General features: G+C 37.2%; 1 protein-coding gene across 3 annotated transcripts in view; it reads left to right on the plus strand.

Annotated features, from left to right (window-relative positions):
- The window catches only part of WDR70 (WD repeat domain 70), a 285459-nt gene that overhangs the window by 49508 nt on the left and 223394 nt on the right, over positions 1-12557 (plus strand). For all 3 annotated transcript variants that reach the window (XM_086361477.1, XM_086361480.1, XM_086361478.1), the window contains one exon: positions 9934-9993. In XM_086361477.1, coding sequence (XP_086217603.1) covers positions 9934-9993 — 60 coding nt within the window. The remainder of the gene's footprint in view (positions 1-9933; positions 9994-12557) is intronic.

A 12557-nucleotide genomic window follows, 5' to 3' on the forward strand; every position in this document is an offset into this window, starting at 1 on the left:
ATAATGGGCTTGCAGTTGGAAAGTGTTTTGGCATATTAACTCTCTTTGTCATTGTACTCTGTGACGCTCACAGGGTGAGTATTACTACAGAGGAGGCAGTATGTCATAATGATTATATGCACAGACTTTGGGACCAGACGTCTAAGTTCACTTATGTGACCTTGGACAAATTATTTAACCTCTCTTTGCCTCAGTTTCCTCATCTTTCAAATAAGGTGAAAGTAGGACCAAAGTTGTTGCTGAGATTGAATGGCTTTGTATATATGTGGTGCCCTGAGCAGTGCTTGGTTATAGTATGCGTGTATGTGCTCACTGTTACTATTATTATTTATATCCAGTAGATGGTTAAGGAAATAGAGGCTCTATGAAGGAGGGATTTTTTCTTACCACTAATTACCACTAATAAGTAGCAGAAACCAGATTCTTATCCTGTTTTTGCCTTGACTCTTTAAAGCAATAGGATTTTTATTATTAAGTAACTGTTGAATGAATGTTTGCATGAATCGGGGGGAAAAAATCCTATGTTACCTGCAGTTTGGAAGATTGAATTATAGAGTAGGAGTTTTGCTAAATTGAAAGTTAAATTTGACTTCCAAGATTTTCCAATCAAAGAGAAAGATAATTGCTATATTATATCACTTCTGTGTGGAACCTAAAAAATAAAACAAATGAGTGGATATGAAAAAGAGAAACAGACTCAGAGATAAAGAAAATAAACTTGTGGTACCAAAGGACACAGAGAAAAGGGGCGGGGCAAACAAGAGGTATTAGATTAACAAATACAAACTGCTTATATAAAATAAACAAGATTATACTGTATAGCACAGATTATACCTATTATCTTGTAATAACCTATAATGGAGTATAATCTATAGAAATATTAAATTGCTATGTGTGTGCTCAGTTGCTCAGTCATGTCCTATTTTTTGTGACCCCATGGATGGTAGCCATCCAGGCTTCTCTGTCCATGGGATTCTTCAGGCAAGAATCCTGGAGTGGATAGCCATTCCCTTCTCCAGGGGACCTTCCTGACTCAGGGATCAAACTTGGGTCTCCTGCTTTGCAGGTGGATTCTTTACCATCTGAGCCACCAGGGAGGCCCCAGATATTGGCATTGTTGAGCCACAAATCATGGAATGCCCTGGAAATCGTATGAACAGAGGAGCCTGGGGCGCTACAGTCCATGGGGTTACAAAGGGTTTGTACGACTTTGCAACTGAGCACATACACATGGTGAGAACATTTAAGCTCTACTCTTTTAGCAAGTTTCAAGTATACAACACAGTGTTATTAACTGTAGTTACCATGCTGAGAATTTGATTCTCAGAAGTCATTTATCTTATAACTAAAAAGTTTATACCCTTTGACCAGAAACTTCTTTAAAAACGTTAGTTTTTCTAAATTTAACCCACAGTAACGTTCTACTAATAAAGAAAATTACTAAAACAAATTATGTGATGCTATGACAAGTTACAGTTGTGACTAATGTTATTAGAGAGACATTGAAGGTTCTCTGTTTACCCTCAATCTTTCCCAGCATCAAGGTCCTTTCCAGTGAGTCGGCTCTTTGCATCAGGTGGCCAAATTACTGGAGCTTCAGCTTCAGCATCAGTCCTTCCAATGAATATTCAGGACTAATTTCCTTTAGGATTGACTGGTTTGATCTCCTTGCAGTCCAAGGGACTCTCAAGAGTCTTCTCCAGCACCACATTTCAAAAGCATAAATTCTTTGGCACTCAGCCTTCTTTATGGTCCAACTCTCACATCCACACATGACTACTGGAAAAACCATAGTTTTGACTATACAGACCTTTGTTGGCAGAGTGATGTGTCTGCTTTTTAATACACTGTCTAGGTTTGTCATAACTTTTCTTCCGAGGAACAAGCGTCTTTTAATTTCATGGCTGCAGTCACCATCCACATAAGAGCTGAAATATTCATAAAATTTTGGAGTGTTAGGAAATGATACAGTATATGTCCATGGTAGCTTTGAAAATAAATGTCATTTGATATAAATTCTGTTGGCTAATTACCTGCCATTTTTGTATGATAAACATAAAGAGTATTTGTCATCTTTGTGTTTATTGCTAATATCATATTTTTTAAAATGTGACTTCTGATAAAATATAAGAATGAACTATCCTTTTTAAGTTTCTCAGCCCTACAAGTACAAAGAGTTATTTAACAATGTACTTTTAAGTCATGTTACTAAGAAATGTCCTCCAAGATTGCAGCTTGCAATAGGGCATAGATGGTTTGAAGGTAATTTAGAAGTGGTTTGGGAATACTGCTAATTGAAGGATTGGAACCAGCTGTGAGATTTAGATAGGAAATTGTCTTTCCTTCCTGCAGTATTTTAAACATATAACTTTACATTTTTGAAGGAAGATTGTAAATATTTGATAAATGATTCATTTTGAAGCTTACCTAGCATTTGTTAGCATATTGAGAAGTATTCCAGCTTAATAGTATGCATCATTTAATCTTTTTTGGTTTGCTTATGTGTGTTGTATCTAGTATAAGGTTTTTTTGGTAAATTGCACATAATATAAAATTTGCAGTCTTACTCATTTTTAGATGTACAGCTATCCTTGCTAACATTTATGTAGTTTTTCTTTCTTTTTCCTCATTAAATATTAGTATTGCATTGAGTGTGAAGTGGTATCTCATTGTGGTTTTGATTTGGATTTCCCTAAGGATTACTCTGGTCCCATCACTTCATGGGAAATAAATGGGGAAACAGTGGAAACAGTGTCAAACTTTATTTTTTTGGGCTCCAAAATCACTGCAGATAGTGACTGCAGCCATGAAATTAAAAGACGCTTACTCCTTGGAAGGAAAGTTATGACCAACCTAGATAGCATATTCAAAAGCAGAGACATTACTTTGCCAACAAAGGTCTGTCTAGTCAAGGCCATGGTTTTTCCTGTGGTCATGTATGGATGTGAGAGTTGGACTGTGAAGAAAGCTGAGCGCCGAAGAATTGATGCTTTTGAACTGTGATGCTGGAGAAGACTCTTGAGAGTCCCTTGGACTGCAAGGAGATCCAACCAGTCCATCCTAAAGGAGACCAGTCCTGGGTGTTCATTGGAAGGACTGATGCTGAGGCTGAAACTCCAGTACTTTGGCCACCTCATGCGAAGAGTTGACTCATTGGAAAAGACCCTGATGCTGGGAGGGATTGGGGGCAGGAGGAGAAGGGGGTGACAGAGCTTGAGATAGCTGGATGGCATCACTGACTCAATGGACATGAATTTGGGTGAGCTCTGGGAGTTGGTGATGGACAGGGAGGCCTGGCATGCTGTGATTCATGGGGTCGCAAGGAGTCGGACACGACTGAGCGACTGAACTGAACTGAACTGAAGGATTAGTGATATTGAATATCTTCTCATATGCTTGTTGGTCATTTGTGTATCTTCTCTGGAAAAAATAGCTATTCAACTCCTTTGCCATATTTTGAAATGAGCTTTTTTGTTGTTGTTTTTGAGTCATAGAAGTTTTTAATTTATTCTAAATATTGATACCATATCAGATATATGTATTGCAAATGTTTTCTCCCATTCTGTATGTTACCTTTTCACTGTGTTAACTGTCTCTTTTGATGCCTTGGTGATTTTTTTTGAAATCTCAAATCTTGTTATATTACTCTACGTGTCTTAGAACTTGAATTTCAGATTCTTGGCATTGTATACAGTTTGGCTCATAACTGACTCTCTGGGCTAACTAACTTTCTGGGTTAACAGTAACTAACACACGCACACACACACACGTCCTTTCCCTTTTTCTTGCCCAGAAATTTAAACTCCAGCCAGGCAAAACTATTTGCAGTTGAGAAAGTGTCAAGAGTCATCTTATTCTATCCTAGATGTCCTCCGCTTTTACCTAGGGAACTTCTGTTTTTCCAAAGGCGTCTCAAACATCTCTTGCATGAAACCTTTTCTAATCACTCTCTACTTTTCTAGGCACGTGGAATTCCTAGGCGTAATGCAATTGAGTGCTGAACCCTGTGTATCCTTCTGCCATAGCCTCTGAAAGATTTTAGTTTGCTTATTTGTTTACCTATTTGTTTTATTTTGTTAGACTGGCAGTTCTTTGTGAGCAAAGTCTTTGTTATTGGTCTTTTTATCTTTAACTTAGTTCCTGGTATGTTGTATATGATTAAACACTCAATAAATGTTGTTAAGTGAATGTGTGATTAGTAAGTGAATGAGTAAATGAATGAATTCTAAGAGTTACAACAGAATGGACTCTAACTGGACTCTGGTTGCTTGTGATAATTCAAGCTAGGTTTCAACAGTACATGAAACTGGAACTTCCAGATGTATAAGCTGGATTTAGGAAAAGCAGAGTAACCAGAGATCAAATTGCCAACATCCTTTGGATCATAGAAAAAGCAAGAGAATTCCAGAAAAACGTCTAATTCTGCTTCATTGACTACACTAAAGCCTTTGACTATGTGGATCACAACAAACTGGAAAATTCTTCAAGAGATGGGAATACCAAACCACCTTACCTGCCTCCTGTGAATCCTGTTTGCAGGTCAAGAAGCAACAGTTAGAACTGGACATGGAATAATGGACTGGCTGCAAATTGGGAAAGGAGTATGTCAAGGCTGTATGTTGTCACCCTGCTTATTTAACTTATATGCAGAGTACATCATGTGAAATGTTGGACTGGATGAAGCACAAGCTGGAATCAAGGTTACAGGGAGAAATAACAATAACCTCAGATATGCAGATGACACCACCCTTATGGGAGAAAGCAAAGAAGAACTAAAGAGCCTGTTGATCAAAGTGAAAGAAGAGAGTGAAAAAACTAGCTTAAAACTCTTAATATTCAGAAAACTAATATCATGGCATCTGGTCCCATCACTTCGTGGCAAATAAATGGGGCAACAGTGGAAATAGTGACAGACTTTATGTTCCTGGACTCCAAAATCACTCTGGACAGTGGCTGCAGCCATGAAATTAAAAGATGCTTGTTCTTTGGAAGAAGAGCTATGACCAACCTAGACAGTGTATTAAAAAGTAGAGACATCACTTTGCTGACAAAGGTCTCTACAATGAAAATTATAGTTTTTCATGTAAGGATGTAGTTGTGTTTGGATGTGAGAGTTGGACCATAAAGAAAGCTGAGCACTGAAGAATTGATGCTTTCAAATTGGGGTGTTGGAGAAGACTCTTGGAAGTCCCTTGCACTTCAAGGAGAGTCAACCAGTCAATCCTAAAGGAAATCAGTCCTGAATATTCTCTGGAACGATGGGTACTGAAGCTGAAGCTGCAGTACTTTGGCCACCTGATAATAAGAACTGGGAAAGACCCTGATGCTGGGAAAAACTGAAGGCAGGAGGAGGAGGGGACAACGGATGATGAGATGGTTGGATGGCATTACTGACCCAATGGACATGAATTTGAGCAAGCTCTGGGAGTTGGTGAAGGACAGGAAAGCCTGGCATGCTGCATTTCATGGGGTCACAAAGAGTCAGACATGACTGAGTGACTAAACAGCGAACAACAACCAATGATACTACACTGGTAACTATTTCCAGAGTGGTTTCTGGGAGAAAGTAGCACTCATTTTCAAGCTCCTTTATGGAAATCTCCATTTTCTGCCACAACTACTAGCTGCTTTGTGGTAGACATTTATTACTGAGTAGACTTTTTACTCCTTGGAAGAAAAGTTATGACCAACCTAGATAGCATATTCAAAAGCAGAGACGTTACTTTGCCAACAAAGGTCCGTCTAGTCAAGGCTATGGTTTTTCCTGTGGTCATGTATGGATGTGAGAGTTGGACTGTGAAGAAGGCTGAGCGCCGAAGAACTGATTCTTTTGAACTGTGGTGTTGGAGAAGACTCTTGAGAGTCCCTTGGACTGCAAGGAGATCCAACCAGTCCATTCTAAAGGAGATCAGTCCTGGGTGTTCTTTGGGAGGACTAATGCTAAAGCTGAAACTTCAATACTTCGGCCACCTCATGCAAAGAGTTGACTCATTGGAAAAGACCCTGATGCTGGGAGGGATTGGGGGCAGAAGTAGAAGGGGACGACAGAGGATGAGATGGCTGGATGGCATCACCGACTCGATGGACATGAGTCTGGGTGAACTCCAGGAGTTGGTGATGGACAGGGAGGCCTGGCGTGCTGGAATTCATGGGGTCACAAAGAGTCGGACATGACTGAGTGACTGAACTGAACTGAGACTTTTTTATTTTGGCTCAAAGTACTACACATATCTAACTTTTAAAATTTATGACAAATTTATTCCAGAAAGGTTATTAATGATTTTCAGTTCTTTTGAAAACACTGTAAGGATGTATGTACATCAGATGGAATTGCTCATGTTATTCCAGATATGTTTGCTATCATTGTTCTTATTGAGGTAAACAAAAGAGCCTGGGAAATAACCCTTTGGTTGGCATTTAAAATCAAACCAAAACAGAAACTGGTATCTTTTCCCATCTTCCATTAAGAGTGTAGCTCTTGTTACGAATTTTGGCAGTAAATGACTTCATTGAGGTCTTGTAGTTTATGATGTCCTCTGGCAGGGAAATCTTGAAAATGTTTTACTGTTATAGCAAATTTCACACTAAGCCATATTTCAAAAAGTCATTAGTAAAAGTTCTGGACAAAGAACAGTCACCATCAAGTGATATGCTACCAAAAGATGGATAGCTACTATTTTAGATGATTTAGTTGTGCCAATTATATGGGCTTTTTATGAGTTATGCCCTACATGATTTCCAGTAAAACTTTGATTTTAAATGTAAACAATATTTATTTAAATATTTAATTTACTCCTAATGTAAATACTAAGTTGTTCTGTGTTCTTGCAAGTTTTTTCTTTAAATGTCAAAAATTGTCTGTATATAGGCACATTCTGCATTGAACTCAGTGAAATAATTTTCATCCTTCCTTTTGGTGACAGTGTTTCTCTTTCCTGAGTGATAAAATAGTCATTGGTTATGAAACAATAGTAATAGATTCTTCTCAAAGTAAAACAATTGAACTGTTCTCTTGTTTCTTTTAGGAGTACTTAGCACCTTTACATGAGTTTTTATTACTTACAAATATTGTCAACTGCAAAGGAAGCAGTGGTTTACATAATTAGTATAGAGGCAGTCCAGAATTCATTTGCTCAACTTTTAAATTATTTTGAAATTTGTGTTGGAATATTGGTATATCTGAGATGGGTGTGTGTGGGACTTTCTAAGAGATCGTGAACCATTCTGTAATATCTTTGTCTTGAAATAAACTGCAAGCTCTCCTGCAGTTCCTTGGGTTACTGTGAGGTCAGTGTTTTTGTGCAGTGCCTCTGGGTTCCTGATCTTTACTGATCTGTGGTGCTAATGAACTATAGCCACTTTCAGAGGCAAACAAGTCTAAAACAAAACCACCTTCATTTCTCTATACTTGCAAGTTTATATGTGCTTTTTTAGTCTGGGACAGGATCATTTGGTCTTCAAAGGTTTTTACTTTTGGGAAATTGCCAGTTATCTTTGACTGTCACTCAGCAGACTCACCTGATGGATAGCACCTACCTGCTCTTCTTTATAGACATAAACACTAATGTTTGAGGTAAATTAAAGATTATCTAATGTGATTTACAAGGTAGACATTGTTAACAGCCATTAATTCACTCTAAAAACTTTTGTGTGCCTGAATTATACCAGGTGTTTTATAGATTAGGGACCTAGAGACAATATGTGTGTGTGTGTGTGTGTGTACTCACAGTCTTTGAGAAGTATCTCTTTTGCAGTTTGGTTAGGGAACGGTGTGGAGACAGAGAGGTAAAAAACTACGATGTTTTATGATAGGTTCTGTGGGGCTTCCCTGGTGGCTCAGTGGGTACAGAATCCACCTGCAATGCAGGAGATGCACCCAGACATGGGTTTGATCCCTGGATTGGGAAGACCCCGGGAAGAGGGTATGGCAACCCACTCCTGTATTCTTGCCTGGAGAATCCCATAGACAGAGGAGCCTGGTGGGCTACAGTCCATGGGGTCACAAAGAGTCGGACACGACCGAAGCGAATGAGCATACACACACGAGACAAGGTGAAGTTGTTATGAGAGTACGGTATTCTTGCCTGGAGAATCCCCATGGACAGAGGAGCCTGGCAGGCTACAGTCCATGAGGTAGCAAAGAGTTGGACATGATTGACTGACTAAGCATAGCACAGCACAGAAGGGAGTAGGTCACATCTGAATTGAGTCTTAAAGGGTGAGTAGAAATTAGCCAAATAAAGAGGAGGTGAAGCCTAGAAATAGACTAATATGACCAGAGAGACAGACAGGAGCTATGCCTTAGAATAAATGATGGCTGTCACTTATTTAGCAACTACTTTGTGCCAGACTCTGTATTATGACCTTTACAACACTTAATTCACGATAACTTACGGGACAGATGTTGTTATCCTCTTTGCAAATAAGGAAACTGAAAGTCATTACTCTTCTGAGGTTATGACAGGGTTAATGAGTATCAGAGCTTGATTTTAAAACCCTAGATTTTCTGGCTTTTTGTCAAGGCTGATTCCTCCCAAGAAGGAACATTTTTCAAGGTGGAGGAAATAGTTACAAAGCTATCATGCTGATGAAAGGTCAGATGTGCCGGTTAAGGTCTGTGAAGTGTCCTGGGGCATTAATAATATTTATTCATTCAACAAATATTTACTAAGGGTCCCTTAAGTGCTAAAAACTCTGCTAGACATTAGGAATTAAATGACAAATGCTTAAATGGTAGAGGTAGAAGGTGAAAGAAAGTAGAGGCACTGAGTGTAAATGTAGTGTGAGGAAAGAAAAAATAAAGGAAAGATAATGATACAGCAGTAAACATAGGGGGAAGTTAGTGTGTGCGTGCTTTAATATGGGAAGTACTTTAATTGTTCATATGCTGAGAAGAGAGAGCCATAGTAGGGGAAAGATTTAAGATAAACTAGAATGAACTGGTGATTGATTCATTCATCAGTGATCCTGAAGAAGGAGGAAAGTCAGAAACCAAAGTCTGTAGATTGCACATGTTTAATTAAGTAGATTGCAAGATAATCCTAGCATGAAGTTGTAATGACTGTATAATTTTAGTATAGTAACCCTACACTTGGATAACGGAGACTTGATTAAACAATGAAACATCTTACGTAAATGATCGCTGTGACCTCTTACGTCTGGTTTATGCATCCATCGCCTCTGTCCCTCCATTGTTCTGTCCATACCCTTTTTAACATAACATGCAGAGTTATTGGTGTTCCCTCTTGGGAGGGGAGATGAGTAGAGGCTGTGTCTAATGCTACTTAGCATCTGGTATAATCCCACTTTAATAAAGGCTTTTTGAATTGATCAATCACTGAATTCCGTATTTGTACCATTTGAATATTAGCTTTTTGTTTTTTAATCTTTTATGGGTTAAAAGGTATATATCCTGTGCAAATTCTAAGATAAATGTGTTGTCTATTATAAGTTAAGTGCATAAATACTTTAAGGTATGCCCAAGTACCAATGAAAAGAGGACTTTAAGAATTTTCTGTATGGAGAGGATCTTAAAGTTTCATACAACCTAAAGAATTTCTTAGGTTTAGCTTTTTAGAGATATAAGATAAATTTATTATCAGCTCAGAGTGACCAATTGTAATCTATCTAGAAGTTGAGAAATGATATACTCACACTTTTTATTTCCAGTCTTTTAAAGTTTTGTGTTAAAAAGCCAGTGATGCAATTTTTAAAAATTAAATTTCCTGTGAATGTATGTAGTTCCTCTCAAATATGGTATATTACTTTTTTTAAAATTTTATTTTGTTTTTAAACTTTGCAATATTGTATTGGTTTTGCCAAATATCAAAATGAATCCACCACAGGTATACATGTGTTCCCCATCCTGAACCCTCCTCCCACCTCCCTCCCCGGTATATTACTGTTTAATGTCATGGAATTTTCTTTTTTCAGAATCCTGTCCGAAAGATCCCTGACTCACATGAAATAACGCTAAAGCATGGCACTAAGACAGTAAGTTTTAAAAATTTAATTATTTTCCCTCAATGACAGGCTCTCATGGAAAAGTGAACTAAAATGATATACTTATATTAAGGCCATTATACAATCAACTGATATCACAAAGAAATTGTGATAGACATTTCCTTAATGATGGACATTAAGGAAAACAGATTAGCTTTCTGTTCAGTCAAAATAGCCATTGCATTTCATTTAAAATAGGAACACTTATTCATTAAGGAAATTGTTATTGTTATTGTTAAGGAAATTTTCATGGTTATTGTTGGCTTTAAAACCTCTTTCTTCAATATAGGAACACTGTAAATGAAAGAAAGAAATGAAACTCAAATAATTTTTTGTATTATAGTGTGGGAAAATTTCTCATTACTGTTAACTTCATTTCTGTATCAGTAAGAGGCCTGAGTTCATTTTTTAGGTGGAAGTTGAGATAAGAAATGAACATAAGCTTAGTATGACTCTAAAGATTACATTCCTTAGATTTATGGATTATATTTTATAATTGTCACATTTATTTATGTTATTTAAAAATTCAGTTCAGTTCAGTCGCTCAGTTGTGTCTGACTCTTTGTGACACCATGAACTGCAGCACACCAAGCCTCCCTATCCATCACCAACTCCCAGAGTCCACCCAAACCCATGTCCATTGCGTCAGTGATGCCATCCAACCATCTTATCCTCTGTCGTCCCCTTCTCCTCCTGCCCTCAATCTTTCCCAGCATCAGGGTCTTTTCAGATGAGTCAGCTCTTTGCATGAGGTGGCCAAAGTATTGGAGTTTCAGCTTCAACATCAGTCCTTCCAATAAACACCCAGGACTGATTTCCTTTAGGATGGACTGGTTGGATCTCCTTGCAGTCCAAGGGACTCTCAAGAGTCTTCTCCAACACCACAGTTCAAAAGCATTTACATTTTTAATTTAAAAATTAAAGCAGTGTAAAAATTTTGAGGTGTAAGATGAAATCATTTTGCCAAGTCACTTCAGTCATGTCCAACTCTTTGCGAACTCATGGACTGTGCGACCTCATGGGCTGGAGCCCACCAGGCTCCTCTGTCCTTCAGATTTCCCAGCAAGAATTCTGGAGTGGGTTGCCATTTCCTTCTCCAGGGAATCTTCCTGACCCAGGGATGGAATCCATGTTTCTTAAGTTTCCTGCATTGGCAGATGGGTTCTTTATCCCTAGTGCCACCTATCTTATTGTAAAAAAAAAAGATTTAATGGTATTTTATTAAAAATGATAGTTGAGTGAATGAAACTTGCTTGTGAATGAATAAAAGAATAAAATTATCTTGGTTTCCCTTTATAATGAAGCAAGCTTTTTTTCTAATAGATGTCTGACATGTAAAGAAGTAAAATCCCATAACGAGGCAGAAAAATATCAATCAATAGAAATAGATCCAGAAATAATGCAAATGATAGAATTAATAGCCATGTATGCTAAAATAATGATATTTTCCCCACTGAAATTTTTACTTTTGAAAATATTGTTTCCATAAAATGGTTATAAAGTACAGTGGGTTTATTATTATTTTAAATGAAGTAAACAGTAAATATTATAAATGTCCTAATTTTGATTTTTGCTTATGGTAAATATTGACACATAACTTGCATAAACAGACATTTTTAGGGGTTCTCAAAAGATTTTGAGTGTAAAAGGTCTTGAAACCAAAATATCTGAGAATTGCTGCCTTTCATTGTTGCCATTTCCATCTAGTTCTTCATACTATACCTACTTTTTATTAAATCACATTTTTATATTTTTATTCTGAAATCATGAAAGAATTTTACCAATTTTCAATTTCAGTAAATAAAAAAAATTATAGACTACTAGTACTTAAAAAGGAAGCTTTCCTGTCATTTAGAGATTTTTGCAACAGGTAGTTCTGTTAATAACAGATAAATAATACATTTTATTTAAATATTCATATATATTTTTTCCTTTTAACATTTTAAAAAATTTTATTTATTTTAATTGGAGGCTAATTACTTTACAATATTGTATTGGTTTTGCCATACATCAACATGAATCCACCACGGGTATACACATGTTCCCTATCCTGAACCCCCCTCCCACCTCCCTTCCTGTACCATCCCTCTGAGTCATCCCAGTGCACCAGCCCCAAGCATCCAGTATCATGCATCGAACCTGGACTGGCGATTTGTTTCATATATGATATTATACATGTTTCAATGCCATTCTCCCAAATCATCCCCTCCCGCCTCTCCCACAGAGTCCAAAAGACTGTTCTATACATCTGTGTCTCTTTTGCTGTCTCGCATACTGGGTTATCGTTACCATCTTTCTAAATTATATATATGAGTAAATATTCATATTTTTTCAAAGCAAATTTTATCTTTAAAAATGCATAAATTAAAATTAAAAAATAAAATAAATGTATACAATTTAAACAATACTTTGTTATTTTACACATTAAAAATCAGAGCTTCTAGTTGTACTGTTAGGTTAACTATTTTTTTGGGGGGGGGGCAGTCCTGCCTTTGCATATGTATTTCAATTTCTTGGAAATAGGTCTTTTTTTACATGTCTATTTCTTTATATGT

Source organism: Bos grunniens, chromosome 20, assembly GCF_055505025.1.
Source record: "Bos grunniens cultivar Pamir isolate PY7600 chromosome 20, Bosgru_T2T1.0, whole genome shotgun sequence".
Lineage (NCBI taxonomy): Eukaryota > Metazoa > Chordata > Mammalia > Artiodactyla > Bovidae > Bos > Bos grunniens.